The sequence below is a fragment of the Alexandromys fortis genome, unplaced genomic scaffold, assembly GCF_014885135.2.
Source record: "Alexandromys fortis isolate MF-2015 unplaced genomic scaffold, M_Fortis_MF-2015_v1.1 scaffold_8_9099976_23576923, whole genome shotgun sequence".
In the NCBI taxonomy this organism is placed as follows: Eukaryota; Metazoa; Chordata; class Mammalia; order Rodentia; family Cricetidae; genus Alexandromys; species Alexandromys fortis.
In genome coordinates this window covers 3363519-3380422 of record NW_026067899.1, presented here as the reverse complement: position 1 = coordinate 3380422, position 16904 = coordinate 3363519, and the positions used below count along the sequence as shown (strand labels likewise).

Below are 16904 nucleotides of genomic sequence, written 5' to 3'. Positions count from 1 at the left end.
AAAGAGAAAGAAAGGGTTACAATATCACTAGCTATCAGGAAAATGCAAATTAAAATGGCTTCAAGATACTACTTCACTCCAGTCAAAATGGCCATCATCAATAAATGCTGGAGAGGATGTGGAGAGAAAGGAGCCCTTCTTCGTTGTTGGTAAGGGTGCAAATGAATACAGTCACTGTGGGAATCTGTTTGGAAATTTGTCAAAAATGTAAAAATAAAACTACAATATGACCCAGCTATTTCACTTATGGCCAAATATCTAGAAAACTCCTTACCATACCACAGAAATATTAAACCCTGATGTTTAGAGCTGCTTTATTCACTATAACAAAAAATTAAAGGGCTGGAAAGATGGCTCAGCAGTTCAGAGCACTGGCTGCTTTTCTAGAGGTCCTGAGTTCAATACCCAGCAACCACATGGTGGCTCCCAGCAATCTGTAGTGAGATCTGGTGCCCTCTTCTGGCCTGCAGGCAAACATGTAGACACTGTATACATAATAAATAAATCTTTAAAAAAATTGGACTTAACCTAATTTCCATCAACAGATGAGTGGATGATGAAAATATGTTGTATGTATTCTAAGACAACTGTGACCTGAATATTTGCGAGAAATTGGAAGTACTTAGAATGTAGAACTTCAGGTGAGGCTACACAATCTCCGAAGAAATAAAGCTTCACATTTTCCCTATATGCGAACACAGCAAAGAATATTCGTATATGTATAAATAAATAAATGTACATGTGTGTCATATAGGAAAGAGAACAAGAAAAGCTAAACAGGAGACAAGGAAGGACTGGGTGCAATTAATGAGTCATGAAGAAAACACAAAGCCAACTGTTCATTCAGTGCTAACTCTGCCATGGAGTTTCGCCTTTGGTGGAGGATAAGAGCATACAAATCAATTCAGTGTCAAAGTGTAAACTCCAATATAGAGCTACATTATGGTCATGACAAATGTATAGAAATTCATCAGGATGTACGGATTTTGCATCTAGTTAACTTCAGTGTAGGATCTATCTATTTGCAAGTTTTTTTTTTAAAATAAAGCTTATAAATAAAAAAATGTTTCAAGAACTTTAGGAATACAATTTGCAAACTGTCTCTCAAATCTCTGCTTGTTTTGAGAGAGGCAAAGAGATAGTAGCCACAGCAGGGAAATCTCAACACTATGCACTGGAACCGAATTGTTTACCACAGAGGCTCTATGATCTGCAATTGATTTCAGCTCTGCTTGATTTTTTTCATATTTTTCTTTTTCTCTTCTCTCCAGTTCAGCCTCAGCTTCAGCAATATCTCTAGCAATAATCAAATCTTCAGTATCAAGTTTCTCTTTCATTAGTTCACTTAGGAAGTTATTTATTCTTTCTCTCCGCTCTTCCATCAGCCTATAACAGAAGAACCACATTTGCCAGTTCATCCAGAACAGCTCTGTAACAGAGCTAAAACACTCTCAGTAGGGAATCTGAGGTGTTATATAGTCATGTACAAAACTAAAAGGAAGTTTGTAGTTCTATATAGATTTGTGTGTATAGAAATTAATTTTAAAGTTTTAATATTGAGCTAAACAAGGAAATAGTTAATAATATAATAGTAATATAATATATAATATAAAATAATATAATAATAATAAAATAAGGAAATAAGTAGCATATATTCTAAAATTTTCCAAGTGATCAATGTGTAAAATATCACATGAGTGTATGCATGTATACTTGTGTAAGAAAAAGGTGTTAAGATTCTCCATAACACAGGAAAATATTGTTCTTGTGTGTATGTGTGGTGCATGCATGCCTGTGGTCATGAGTGTATGGATGGGTACAGTGGAGACCAGAGGATGATTTTTGCAGTGTCTTCCCTGTAGCTCTCAGCATTTTTATTTTATTTTTTAGAAGATGTATTTGTTATGTATATGAGTGCTCTATCTACATAAATAACTTTATGCCAGAAGAGGGCATCAGATCCCAATAGAGATGATTGTGAACCACCATGTGGGTGCTGGAAATTCTGGAAGAGCAGTCAGTGCTTTTAACTGCTGAGCCATTTCTCTAGCCCCAGCATTTTTCTTTTTTGAGACAAGGTTTCACTATGCAGCCCTGGCTAGCCTGGAACTGCTGTGGACGAGGCTGGCCTCAAATTTACAGAGACTTTCCCACCTGTTTCCCAAGAGCTGGGATGAAAGGTGTGCATCGTCATGCCTGGCTTTTGGGGGGGAGGAGGGTGGTGTAGATCTCTTTTCTGAATTTAAGCTCAACATTTTGCCTAGACTGCCTGGCTAGTGATCCTTCAGAATCTACTTATTCCCTCCACAGCACTGGGGTTGGCTGCACCACCAAAAGCTTGTGAGGCCCAGAACAGATTTTGGAATACTTTGTTGGACTATTCTGCTTGCTCTAGCACTGGGATTTACACTATAAAACCCCTTTCTTTAAATAAAACCTTGGAAATAACTAACATGTTAGCCAAGTACTAAACAACTCACACTACCACTACATCCCACCCAGAGCCAAATCATAGACATGCTGATTTCATCTGTTTATATGTCCCTGGCCCTGTCAAGTTTCTGAGGTCAGGGCTGGATAATTCTCTTTCTAGTCCAGGGCCAAGTACGTGTCTGGTACATCATATACGGTAAGTGCATTTTATTAGAGGACTGAGGGAAGGAGACTTAAACAGAAATATTTTAATTAGTTATGACAAGTTCACTAATTTACTGAGAGGCTGTGAAGCTTTGTATGAGGAATTATGAAGAAGATGCTGTGAATGCATGAAAGAAAGTAGAGTCTGAAGTGGAAAAGAGACATGCGTGCAAACACATGTGGAAGGTGGCAGCCCAGGCCCTGAGAAGGAGTCTTCTCGCTGCTATAACAGAATGCCTAATGGAAGGAACTTGAAAGGACGAATTGTTTACTTCAGCCCGTGTTTTCAGAGGTGCCAGCTCACGGAGGGACTCGAATGGCAGAACAGGGCAGAAAAATGGCAGCCAGGAAGAAGTATGAAGAAAGAACAGGGTGTGTGAAAAGACAGCTCAGTCGCTGAGAGCTTCTTGCCCTTCCAGAGGCCCCACATGGGGGCTCACGACCATCCCTGACTTCTGACCTCGTCGGGAACCAAGTACATATGTGGTACATAGGCAGATATGCAGGCAAAGCACTCACACGTAAAATAAAACGAATAATCTAATTGTAAGAATTAAAAAACAGAAAAAGGAGGGGTTAGCAAAAGCTATAGCCCCAGGGGCACGTCTCCAGTAACACATGTTTTACATTATACTCCACCCTTGTCAGCACATCTCAATGACAGCACCAGTTTCCTGACTGACAGGAGGTGTTCAGCTGGCCCCAGCGCATACTGCCTTCCTGGTGTACTGCTCGGCCGTAGTTTCAAAAGCAATAAGGCCAACTGCCTATGAACAGAAGCCTCCAACTCTGGGATCCAAAAAAAACTTTCCTCTCTTTGGGCTGAAGCAGCAGGAGTGTCTACAATACTGGAAAGCTGACTAACAAAGTGTACAGTTTTTCTTTATTTCCACTTTGTATTTTTTGGGTTTTATTCTAGAAGATACAATTTTTAACTGAGGTGATCTTGAAAATTCTCAATGGAAATGTGATACTTACTAAAGAGCTAAGAGTTCTGGGCTATGGTGGCGCACACCTTTAATCTCAGCACTTGGTAGGCAGAGGCAGGAGGATGAGTTGGCGGCCAGCCTGACCTACAAAGTAGAATCCAGGACAGTTGGGGCTATGTAGAAAGATCTTGTCTCAAAAAAATAAAAACAAGAAAAGGACAGGGAGGAAGGGAGGGAGGGAAGGAAGAAAAGAAGAAGAAAGAAAGGAAGGAAGTTAGACAGACATACAGACAGACAGACAGGACACTGGTGAGGCACATATTTGGGCTCATCTGTGCGTCATTTCCAGATGGGATTGAGAGAGGAAGGCCCTCATGGGCTGGGGTACTGGACTAATGAAGAGGAAGGGAGAAAATGAACTGAGCCCTGCGCCAGCATTCAGCTCTCTCTGCTTTCTGGGCCATGTGGATGTGAACAAACAGCCTCATCCTTCTGCCTCCACAGCCATGAGCAGATCTGGCCACCATGACTTTCTGCCATAACAGGCTATTTATATCCTAAACTGTGAGTCAACATGAACTCTTCCTCCATGCTGTCTTTTGTCGGGTGTTCAGCTACAGCAATGAGAAAAGGAAATGTATAGCCCAACATCTCCTAGTCCAGCTCAGCATTTCTTCTAGAGGATACCAGTGTTTTCAATAGTCTACCACAGAGAGTTCTGGAACATTCCATGGGTACAGCTCAACTCCCATGCCCCAAACTGAAACTATCATGTCACTAAACACCCTAGTCATCTATGAGACTTCAATTCCCAAAGAAAACCAATCTCAGATAGCACTTTAGTAATCATGTTATGTTAAAATCCTACCTATGGGGCTGGGCAGACAGCTCAGTTAAGAACATGTATTGCGCCTGAGGAGGAGCCGGGTTAGATTCCTAGCACCCATGTGATGGCTCACCACAATCCACAATCTCAGTTCCAAGGAACGCAACAGGTACACACATGGATGTAGTGTGCAGGCAAACATTCATATTCATAAGGTAAAGAAATCCAAAAAAGTGTTTTTAAATCCTACCTGTTGGTTTCAGCTTCCTTGTCCTGCCTCATCTGTATGAGGCGTTTCTTGGCTTTGATAAACTTTCTGATCTTCTCCTCCTCCTCCTCCTCCTGCTGCTGTTCTACAGCTCGGATGATGTTTTTGTCGTGCATATGATCCTGAAGGAAAGAAACGTGGCTTGTCACAGCACGCCTTTCAACACATCCACCGAGAGCCTGTCAAATGGTCACGGCTTCTCACCCAGTCATTTCCCTCCTGAAATTTTTTTTTTTTTTTTGGTTTTTCGAGACAGGGTTTCTCTGTAGCTTTAGAGGTTGTCCTGGAACTAGCTCTTGTAGACCAGGCTGGCCTCGAACTCACAGAGATCCGCCTGCCTCTGCCTTCCGAGTGCTGGGATTAAAGGTGTGCGCCACCACCGCCCGGCTCTCTCCTGAAAATTTATCCCCATAACCAGAAGCTTGAATAGATGTTTATGTCCACACACTTTATATCAAGTTTATTTACATTAATAACACAAAAGTATTGGAAACAATCTATAAGTAGTCAATAATGCAGAAATGGTTAAGTAAATTGTAATCTCAGTGACGTGGAACTTTAGAACTTAGCTAAATAACTAAAAGGCCACTGGCTTCCCCAGCACCCTTCTTTAGGAAGATGCTCGAGGATAGTCTTCAGCAAGAGAGAGTAAACAGGAAACAGCAGACATCAGAGTCGGGAGTAAGAGCCGTGCCCACCGAGTGGCCAGGAAAGCCCAGGACAGCCAAGCAGCAGGCAGGCCCAGGGAACAAGCAGCCCTGTAGGAAAGGAGATGGAGGGGGTCTCTGTGGATACGCTCTAAGAAAAACAACACAGGTGACTGTTTACTCTTTAGTCAAATATTGAAAATTAGCATCAGTAAACATTTGGCAAAATTTATTGGTTACATAGAAAAAAAGTCATCAAAATGAAATTTTAAAATATTTAAAAATATAGTCACTAAACAAATCAAGGTATTAAAGTAAGCATTTGTAACAGTAGGCATGGTAATGCATACCTGTAATCTGTGTGATAGAGGGAGAGGACTAAGGCCGGAGAATCATAAGTTTGAATCCAATCAGGGTTAAAACAAAACGAAAATTCATGTAATGAAATTTCATGTAATAAACTAGAGCCAGTGTGGTATATAGCCTGGATCTGCAGAGGCAAATACTTACACAATCCTGAAAATGACGTAAGTGTGATAACTACTGCGCAGGAGATGGACATGCATTATAGAGGACGAGAGCCAAATGCTCCACAGCCAGGACAAGGGGCAGAGAATGGCTGACACTAACAAATCAGACCTAATATAAAAACTAAATATAGGGACTGGCAAGATGGCTCAAGAAGGCAGGGCACCTGAGCCTTACAGTCTGACTCCCAAAAGTCACCCCTGTGCTGTACCCATGCACAATTAACACACATACAGGCAAATACACACACATAAGTGAATGTAATACAAATAATGACAAAATAAAATAATACATAATGCCTTTGAGCAACAAACGAAAAAGTTAAACAAATCTAATAATGTTTGCCTCTAGGAGTTTAATGTGTTGACTTTGTACATGTATTACTTAAAAATTAAAAAAACATTGGGGCTGGCGAGATGGCTCAGTGGTTAAAAGGCAGTAGCTGCTCTTGCAGAGGACCCTGGTGGGTCCAGCACCCACATGGAGGCTCACACCCATCTGTATCTCCAGTTCCAGTGGACCCAACGCCCTCTTCTGAGCTCTGCAGGCACAACACACATGTGGTGCACAGACATACATGCAGGCACAAAACACCCACACACATAAAACTTTTTTAAAATGCTAAAGAAAAGTATAAAAACATGAAATCAAATAAATTACATCCATAAGAATCACAACAGAAACCAAACACACATCACCCCCATGCGTTCCTCACAGTTTTTGTTTTAAGGAAACTCATTTCAAATATGTCTTATTTTCTTTCCTGCATGAAATCACATCCGCACAGAACTGTACTGAACATGATCACTCCTAGCATGGGGTCTCTCAGGAACACAGCTCGCTGGAGACTTGTTCCTAAGTCAGGCATCTGACTGTATAACTGATCCACTATGGCATCTTCAACTTACAAAGAACAGTTTCCTGCTTTCATTGATCTCTTCCTGTTTCTTGCTTAGTTTCTTTTTCATTTCTATTTCATACAGCAAATTCTGCCGCTTTATCTCCTCAGCATCTTTTTCTTCATTTTTTTTCCTTTTTTCTTCTTCCTCTTCATGTTGCTTTATTCTAAAGCAAAAAACGTAAGTGTAATTAAGAGCAGACAGACAAGTAGGTCACATTTCAGAGAGAAGAATCAGGTTCGAAGCTGGGGGTGAGAGGACATTAAATTCTCTTCTGGAAAAGAACACGAAATGGCAGTGGCAAAGACAATCTGAGCAACCCAGGACTTCCCGTACTGTCTGGCTCCAAACCCGACTGTTGGGAAGAAAAGCAGCCAGACAGCAGAGGCAAGTGCTCCTTGTCTTTAGACAGGACAGGTAGCTGAGTAAGAGGATTGGGTAAGTTCATGGGCTCCAGTGCAGAAATAGTGGAGACACAAATCCCCAAACAGAGATTTTAACCAAGAAATTACACGTGGTAGTACAAGATACACTCTCAAGCTGGCCCAGCGCCACAGATTAGCCTGCCCAGGTCTGGCGCCCAGACACTGTTTACAATGCTGCTCTATGTCTTACTTTTCTAAGTATGGGGTCAGAAGGGTTTTTTTTATTTTTGCTTATTTTTATTATCGATTTTTGTTTGTTTGTTTTTCCAAGAAAGGGTTTCTCTGTGTAGCTCTAACTGTCCTGGAACTAGCTCTTGTAGACTGGCCTCAAACTCACAGAGATCCACCTGCCTCTGCCTCCCAAGTGCTGGGAATAAAGGCGTGCGCCACCCCCGCCCGGCTATAACTTCATCTCTGCAATGTTCCCTTGGTCCTCTACACTATAGCCATTGTACTTACACAAGCTCCCCAAACCACCTGGTTCTCCTCACTTATGGGCCGTTTCCCATCCTGTCTCATCTGTTCCGAGTCTACCCCACTCTTCATGGCTTACTCTACTCAATGTCCAGGATTAAAGTGGAAGCCATCTCTCCTGCCAACCTACTCTAGACTGAATCAGGCGTCCATTGTGTTTACACACACCTTTCTACATACATTTTCCAAAGTATTTATCATACCCTAATTTGTTTATGCATTCTGTACCTTACTCTCCCAGATTAAAAACTTCTAAAGAAAAAACAATGTACCTTATATTTCATTATTAGAATAATGACTAGCAAATGAGCATTGTATTTTTAAAATAAACTAATTAATATATTAGGAATGTCAGAATTAGTTAAGGTCTTGTTTTTTCTTTATTTACAGTGCTGAGAATTGAGCCTAGGACCTCATGCATGCTGGGCAAGCACTCTACCACTGAGCTCTCTTTATTTTCTGTCTTTTTTGAGACAGGGTTTCTGTGTAACAATTCTGCCTGTCCTGAAATCACTCTGTAGACCAGGCTGACCTTGAACTCACTGAGATACATCTATCTCTGCCTATCTGTGCTGGGATCAAAGGTGTATGCCACCACTGCCCTGTTTTTCTGTCTTTTTTTAAAATTTAATTTGATTTGTATGTATGTATTTTGTCTTCATGTATGTCTGTGCACTACATCTATGTAGTGTTTGAAAAGGCCAGAAAAGGGTATCAAATCGCCTGGAATTGGATGGTTGTGCGCCAACATGTTGGTGCTGGAACTCAAACCATGTATTTCAGCACACATTAATTTCAAAATCAGGGGAAAAGCTATACCCATTATGAAAAAGACACATAAAAGCTCACGTATACATACTGCTTCAGATGGTCTTCAGCAAGGGCACATCTTTCTCTGCGCTGTTTTTCTTCTTTCTCTTGCTCTTCTTTAATAGCTTTTTCCACGTTGAGTCTCACCTGTTCCTCCCATTTCTTGTCTGATTTGACTGAATTCTTTTTAAACTGAATTTGGGCATCGCGCTCCTTCATAACTCTACTGAGAAGAAGTCCTGACTACAAAAAAATTGCACTATTTTAAAAATATTGTATATAAGTAATTAGAGAAAATTGTTAACTACGCATGCTAGATATACATATTTATAAATAGGAGAGAAGCTGGACAGTACATGAAAGCTTTTCACTCTTTCTGTCTGGTAAAACTGATACTGCTTTGCGTTTTCAATGGCCTTCTTCCGTTCTCCTTGTTTGTATATTTCTTCCTCCAAATCAAGAATTTGTCTTTCAGCCTCAATCTCTTCGTCACGTTTTTGCTTGGCTTTAAGTTTCTGTTCTTTCATTCCCTGTGAAAAGACAAAATAATCAATTGAAAAGACAAAATAATCAGTCTCTCCCCCCCCCCCTCTCCCTCTCTCTCTCATTTTGTTTTTGTTTTTTCAAGACAGGGTCTCTCTGTAGCTTTGGTGCCTGTCCTGGAACTAGCTCTTGTAGACCAGGCTGGTCTCAAACTCACAGAGATCCGCCTACCTCTGCCTCCTGATGCCGGGATTAAAGGTGTGCCCACCATCGCCTGGCTCTCTCTCTCTCTCTTTTTTAAAATAGTGTGGGAGATCAAACCCAGGCTTTGTGGTTACTCTAAACCAAAAGCAGTATTTTGCTTTTATGTATCAATTTAATTGACCAAAAAGTTATTATCGATATAAGATCACTTGAATTTCATTATGAATTTTTGTGTTGGCATAATTCATTAGTAACATGAACTTACACTTTGGATTTATTTCTTTGTTTTGTGTACATGGGTGTTTTGTCTGAATGTACATCTGTGCACCACATGCTTGCCTGGTACCTGAGGAGGTCAGAAGAGATGGCTAGATGCTTTGGGACTATAGTTACAAAACACTGTGAACCACTGTGTGTGTGTGGGACTCAAGCCACTATTTAGCCATCTCTCTACCCCTGAATTAATTTTTAATTTAATTTTTTAGGTGGACAGCCATTTACATGATTTGAAATCCAAAACCATTAATGGGATCTATAATGAATCTCTCCAATCCTAAGACTTCACTAAGATTAAAAACTTTTCTGCTAGCCAATCATGGTGGTGCATGCTTATAACTCTGACTACTCTGGAGACAGAAGCCAGGCAGAAGAATATTTGAGGTCAACCTGGACAGTATAAAAAAAAAAACCCTCAAAAAGCAAAAGAATCTTCTGTCTTTTAAAAGACAAGGTAAGTAAATGATAATTCAAGATATATACTGAAAGGAAATATTTTCAAATATATATTCTTTGAGATGGTATCACAGAGTCCAGGCTAGCCTTAAGCTCACTGCATAGTCAAAGATTCCCTGGAGTTCGTGTTACAGGTGATTGTGAGCGGCTCAAGGTTAGTCCTGAAAACTGAACGCAAGTCCTCTGAAATAGCTGTACGCACTCTTTACTGCTGAGCCATCTCTCCAGGCACCCTATATTCCCCTCACAAAGTTACACATACAAAACTGGGCGGTGGTGGTACTTGCCTTTAATCCCAGCCCTTGGAAGGCAGAAGCAGGTGGATCTCTGTGAGTTCAAGGCCAGCCTGGTCTATAAAGCAAGTTCCATAATAGCCAGAGCTACAGTCTTGAAAAACCAAAGCAAAACAAAAGAAAGCTACAAAGTTGCATATACAGTGATCATATGATTTCTTATATAGATATCTGTATCAAGATATTTACTCAAGAGAAGTTGGAGCATATGTCCATAAATAGACTTGTATGAATGTTCACAACGACTATAACAGTCAAAAGATGGAGACACCCAGATGTCAACATTTGCTTAGTTCCATGCCATCAAGTGACCAGATAAATAAACTTACTGTATCAAACACTAGACTACTACTCAGCAATACAAAGAGTATATTTAACAGCATAACGAAGTCTCAGATTCTGTGGAGTAAAATCTCTAATAATAAATAGTAGATGAGTGGTGACCTATAATTTATTAGGAGTGACAAGGATTTAAACAGTGGAAACTTTTAGGCAATGAATATGTTCATTATGCTAACTGTAATGATGGTTTTGGAGGCATAAATGTACCAAATTTTAACAAAACGTTTACCTTAATTGTGTCATTTACAGTAGTATGTTACTTAAAAAATCTTGAAACCTTGTGCCATTGTATTTATGAAGTTTGAACATCAAATGATTCAAAAAAGGTACAAGACACTACTAAGAAGCCACAGGTAGTGTTCAAAGCATGCGTCTTCTAGGGGGCTGATACTTACTGCATATGTGTTGGTCCAGTGTTTTACCAGTTCCTGGGACTGGACATGCATCTTCTTCTTTGCTGTTCTTTCTGCACGAAGGGCCGCCGCTTCTCTCGTCAGCCTGCCGAGGCTATCCCGAATCCTTTCCCACTCGGCATGTGGGATTATGGTGACCTGCTGGAGATCTACCTTGCCAGGCAGGAGAGGTGGATAGGGAATTTCTTCTTTTTCAGAGTTCATTCCTGTCGCATTAAACAGTAGGTTAAACGTTTGTCCGGGAAAAGTTTTTTTTTTTTTTTCTCAGATATGTCTGTAGTGGAGTGGTGTCTGGAAACTGCCTCACATGTGTGACTTAAGAATGGCTGAGGGGAAAAAACACAAGGCTTTATGAAATCAGAGGAAATTGATGGAATCTTTGGTGATTTCCTTCATGTGTAAACTTGGGTAAGAATGTAATGTTCTCACTGAACAGGTAGTCAGTCACTCAGGTCCTCTGGAGTGGGGGCGGCGCCACTGCTACTGAGCTCAGGCAAAACATGAAGAAGGTTCAAATTTCCAAGAATCTACCATAACAGTTACCATGACAACAATTAAACTTGTGGTTGGACTTGATAAAAGATTTTTTTTTAAAGAATCCTACTTTCCCACATGTATGACAAAATCAAATCTTATGTCACCTTACTTTACGTACCATATTTTTTACACTACCAAAGCATTTGACTTGGGGTGGGTTTTAACTTTAGAGTGGAAAGAGTTAATTCCTTGAGCTACTCTGCAAGTCTGAAACAGAATGGAGACTTAATAAGCCAATAACATTTCCAAACGGCATTCCAAAATTTACTCAACGAATAACAAAGCTTAAGAACCCGCAGACTCTTATATCGGACGTGCCGGGCAGTTTGGGGGGTTGGGAGGGCGTCTAACTTTCTGCTTTTTCTACCCCCATTCCTGTGAATTTTCTACTATGCACGCCTCAGTTCTCATTCCACTCATTCATCCGAAGGCCAAACCTGACTAACTTCCAAGGATACTTGCTGGAAATGCTTTCGACTTGGCAAAGCCCATTTCAAAAGGCAACCGAAGCTCTCACTTGTTACCCTAGATTGTTCGAGAAACAATCCCAGCTCCGGAAGGGGCCACGGCAGCTCACCTGTGCTCCTCTTCGTCCGTCCGGAGCGCCGCCCAAAGCGCACCTGCATCTCTAACTAGCTGAGCTCCGGGAGAGCAGACCCGGTGAGGAGACTGTTGCCACGCCAACTTCAGCAGAGGAACTGTTGCCAAACCGTTTGGTTGTTTAGCAACCACGCCGGAAGTGACGTTGTTGCCATCGCGGAGCCAGGAAGGCGCCCCGTCCGCGGCCGTGCGAGGGAAATCGAAGAGCGGGAAGTGCGCGTGCGCGGTGCAGAGCGGCGGGTCAGGCGCGGCGCCTGCGCGGTGCAGAGCCGCGGGGCTGAATCGGCGCTCGCGATCCGGTGCTTCCGTCTGGCTCGAGGACCAACCGGCGGATGCTGGAACGGATGTTGGCTGCCGGCTGCAACCCGGGCCTGGGTCAGTGAGGAGTCCTCGGTTCCGCCAGGCCGGTGTCCCCTTCCGCACCCGCTGTGCTAGTGGGGAGACGGCCGGTGTAGGAGTCGAGGCCAAGGCTCGCTGCGAGCTCCCGCACTGCTCCTCGCGGGCTGAGGTGAAGGACAGAACCCGCTTGACCACAGAACCCCCGGGGATTGAGGGACATAAATTATTTTTTTTTTAATTATTTGGTTTGTACGGCCTGGCCAGGACTAGATGAGACCCTCTCTATTGCTATTACGTAGGACTATTAAAGCGTGAATGTTGTCCCCAGGACATTCACGTTAAGACCTTTAATAGCTATTAAACTGCTTGGTAAATTATAATTAGTGTGCCTGGAAGCGACTGCTCATGACACCAAAATAAGTTCAAGTAGGCTGGCAATGGATCTCTAAAGAGGCTTTTCTGACCCACCGATGTACAAATGATTTCATTCCTAAGTAGTTGGACTATCAGTTAAGCCGCATTTGCTGCCCCTCACAATGAAAACAAGATTTTCAATAATGAAAGTTCTAACACACAGTTATGCTGTCTCGCTTCAGTTTTTCTGTCAGATATTCCACTGTAATAATGCTGGTAAGTACGAAAGGAGTACTAGAACTTTGTGTGCATACGAGTGATTTGGAAGCTTAGCTTAAAGCGTGACGAGAATTACAAAGGTCGGGGCATTTTCTGTATTAGAAACAGCAGCTTGCATAGTTGTGCATGAGACCCGCGACGCCTAGTGAGGGATCAATGAATTACAGCGGTAGCTGCAACCTCAGCAAATTTGTGCCTTAATTTTTCTGAGCCCCTGTCCCCATAGGGTGATGTAGAGTTGGCAGGAAGTCACGTGAATGTGATATGTGTTGCGTTATAGGAAAGGATGCATGCCTTCTAATGTTCCCTGTCGGGGCCTCCTCGAAGCTGTGGGGCATGGAGTACATTACAGAGAAGACAGAAGCAGTATAGGCCACGTCTGTCGATGAAAACCCTCAGTACTTTAACTAAATTTGTTGCATTTGCTGGACTTCATAAAATGTCAGTAATTTTATAATTTGAAAAGGTCTGATATTTGACTTTAAACTCCTAGTTGCTCCTCCAGCCTACAGTCTTTACATACAAGCTGATCTAGAGTTGGTTACTTGGTTTCCGCCTCCATTGCCCTGAGTTTTGTTGTGGTAAATTGAAAGAAGGTAGCATTTGTATCCTAATTGGAAGCAGAATTTAAATTAATATGTAGACATTTTTAACACAAGGTAACAAGGAAAACTAACCATCGAACCACTTGTTAAGACCCTGCGGTTCTCACATAAGCTGTGTTTACTATAGTTAATTATGTGTGTGTTTGGACATGTGTCTATGTGAGGGTGTGTGCACATGAGTGAGGGTGCTGGAAGAAGCCAGAGCTGTCATACCCCTCTGGAGCTGGAGTTGCAGGTGATGGTTAGCCACTCAGATTTGGGCCTTCACAGCTGAGCCTCCTCTCCAGCCCCTTATTTATTTGTTTGCCTATTTATTTAGTGTGTGTGGATATCGTGAGTTCAGTTAAAGTCCCTAGAACTGAAGTTGCACCACCAGACAAGGGTCCCTAATTTTTGTAATTTTTATTTTCAATATGTTGTTAGTATCTCTATATTTATTGATAATAAAGTATGTGTTTCCCTTTTAACAAGAAAACCTGAAATGATGAAATCCAATTGACACTTGTGATTTTATTAACTAGATCAGATATTTCCTTATGATAGTCTCTTTTTTGTTTTTATTTCAAATTTATGTGTATGATCAAATTTTGTTTCTTCATTGCCAGTACATGTTTTTTTTTTTGATATGAGGAAAAGGGAGTCAATTAGGAAGTGTAAAACTTAAGCTTTTAAAACACTTTATTAATTCTAGGAGTTAAGAAGTGTCCATTCCTTCGCTGTACATCAGATCAATTTATCTGCATACAGAAATGGAGTAATGTGTAAAGACAGCTGGCAAATTAAAGATGTTAATGACCTAAGCTCTGTGCTGAAATAAGATTAATTGGACTGCAAGTGCCATCTTAGGTAAGTCATTTTAATAAAAAATACATTTAAAAGATGGGAAATTCTAAAATTGAGAAAAAAATACTCTTAGATCAACCTTGAATGTGTGTTTATTTCACTCTTGTGCTCTTCTAAGAGTTAAGAGAGCAGGGGTGGTACCCAGCGCTCTGGAGGCAGAGGCAGGTGGAGTTCAAGGCCAACCTCCTCTACCAAGACAGCCAGGGGTACACAAAACAAACACAAGTTACCTACTTGGTGTTTATTTTAAAGCAATGAATAGATGTGGTGGCACATGCTTAATCTCAGTACTTAAGAGGCAGGTGAATTGCTATTAGTTCCAAGCAGACTTCTATATAGAGAATTCTCGGCAAGTCAAGGCTACATGGTGAGACCCTGTCTCAAAGAAATAAATTAGTAAATAGCTTTAACATCTTATTTCTTAGGCATTAAACTTTTGTATTTAATTAATTGTGTTTGGTTTTGTGTTTTTTGGGGTCCTGAAACTGGCTATGTGAACCAGGCTTACAAAGACACTCCTGTCTCTGTCTGCCAAGGCTAAAGGAAAGGCATTGCCACCAACCAGACCTAGAATACTGTACTCAAAAACGTAAAACTGGAGCCATGCTGACCAGAGCCCACAATTCCACCTCTTTAATAATCGCTTTACAGATCTTTAAGATGCGAGTGACAGCAATTGTATGTAGTAGGATATTAAAATTAGATGAGATGTTTGAGTGGTCTTTCAAAAATATTTCGTCTCTTTTTTGTTTGTTTACATGTATCAATTTTATCTTTTTCTTTGAATTCTCTATGATTACTATTTTTTTAGTGTGATAGTTTTCACCCATAATAACTGTTATTATGAAACTTAGTATTTCCATTTCTTTTGGAGATTTATAAGTTAATCATTTCCATTCTAAAGAAAACAAAAACATCTGTCCTGTCATATGTGGTATGTTTACTCAAGTTAAATTTAGTCTTGGTACCTCAAGACTAAATGATTTAGAGAAAATGCAAATAAATGTGTCAAAACCTTTAACAGAAGTCAAACTAATTTTGGAGAATTGAGTTGACTTCCATATTTCAGGTGTAGCATTAACCAATCATTTAGTCAAATTCTGACATTGAGTTTGATCTGAAAGCCATTTAAAAAATATTTTATACTTTATAAAGTTACATGAACTTAAATTTGTTCAGAATTTTTGTTAGTATATAGACTATTCATAACATATTATGGCCTGTTACTTGACATGAGGATTATTACAAATATTATAAGCTAATAAAGTGTGGCACTTATCTTAGGAAAATAAATGGTAGTCCTAAAACAGCCTCCTAAGTGCCAAGATGACAGCGTGTACAACCACCCCTAGCTCTTAGCAGGCTAACATTTACTTCTGATCCTAAATAAGTGTAATGGATATGTAAACACAGTATGGTTAGGGATAATATTTCTTCTTCTGCAGGGTAACCCAAATCTCTTACTGGAACCATGAAAGTTTTGCTGGTGTTTGACTTCGACAATACAATCATAGATGACAATAGTGACACCCGGATTGTACAGTGTGCTCCAGACAAAAAGCTTCCCATGGAACTGCAAGATTCTTACCAGAAGGGGTTCTGGACAGAATTTATGGGCAGAGTCTTTAAGTATCTGGGAGATGAAGGGGTGAAAGAGGATGAAATGAGAAGAACAGTGATATCCATGCCTTTCACTTCAGGGATGGTGGAGCTTTTCGGCTTTCTAAGGATGAATAAGGATAAATTTGATTGCATCATTATTTCAGACTCAAACTCAGTCTTCATAGATTGGGTTTTAGAAGCTGCCGATTTTCACGATGTCTTTGATAACGTGTTTACTAATCCAGCAGCTTTTGATAACAGTGGTCGTCTCACAGTGAAAAATTGCCATGCTCATTCTTGCAATAGGTGTCCAAAGAACCTTTGCAAAAATGCAGTTTTGGTAGAATTTATAGATAAACAGTTAGAGAAGGGAGTGAGATATGCACGGATCGTTTATATAGGAGATGGTGGAAATGATGTCTGTCCAGTGACCTTTTTAAGGAAAAATGATGTTGCCATGCCACGGAAAGGGTATACTCTACATAGGACTCTTGCCAGAATGTCTCAAAATCTTGAGCCTATGGAATCTGCTGTTGTAGTTTGGTCTTCAGGTGTTGAAATAATTTCTCATTTACAATTTCTAATAAAGGAGTAATGTGCCAACCATTGAAATGTGTATTAGTTAAGATTGGGCTCACTAACATAAAACTAAACCCCCAATGTTAGTACCTGTAGAAATGAGAGGGGTTTTCCTCTTTAAGGAATTCTGGTGATATTTAAGGGCACTTTGTTGCTTAACCAACCTCAGCTTTTGGCTCCAGTCAATACCCTCACAACAAACATTCTGGCCAGCGAGAACCAGGGCAGTGGGGTTGTAACCCTTTGTTTAAGGATA

At 40.8% G+C, this 16904-nt stretch overlaps 2 protein-coding genes across 4 annotated transcripts in view; one reads left to right on the top strand and one right to left on the bottom strand.

Moving 5' to 3' along the window:
* The window catches only part of Cfap210 (cilia and flagella associated protein 210), a 22062-nt gene extending 9877 nt beyond the window's left edge, over positions 1-12185 (bottom strand). The window contains exons 1-7 of the mRNA XM_050123392.1: positions 12025-12185; positions 10893-11116; positions 8800-8973; positions 8493-8686; positions 6744-6900; positions 4643-4782; positions 1194-1386 (exon numbers count right to left, since the gene is read on the bottom strand). Coding sequence (XP_049979349.1) covers positions 1194-1386; positions 4643-4782; positions 6744-6900; positions 8493-8686; positions 8800-8973; positions 10893-11116; positions 12025-12073 — 1131 coding nt within the window. The 5' untranslated portion in view covers positions 12074-12185. The remainder of the gene's footprint in view (positions 1-1193; positions 1387-4642; positions 4783-6743; positions 6901-8492; positions 8687-8799; positions 8974-10892; positions 11117-12024) is intronic.
* A 102-nt stretch (positions 12186-12287) lies between these two features.
* Positions 12288-16681, top strand: Phospho2 (phosphatase, orphan 2). 3 transcript variants are annotated; one of them, XM_050123425.1, is made up of 3 exons: positions 12288-12422; positions 14316-14470; positions 15913-16681. In XM_050123425.1, the coding sequence occupies exon 3, from the start codon at positions 15939-15941 to the stop codon at positions 16662-16664; it is 726 nt and encodes a 241-aa protein (XP_049979382.1). In that variant the 5' UTR covers positions 12288-12422; positions 14316-14470; positions 15913-15938; the 3' UTR covers positions 16665-16681. The 3 variants fall into 3 exon arrangements, with proteins under 3 accessions (XP_049979382.1, XP_049979371.1, XP_049979362.1); XM_050123414.1 differs by having other exon boundaries at positions 12309-12555; XM_050123405.1 differs by having other exon boundaries at positions 12309-13016.
* The last annotated feature ends 223 nt before the right edge of the window (positions 16682-16904 follow it).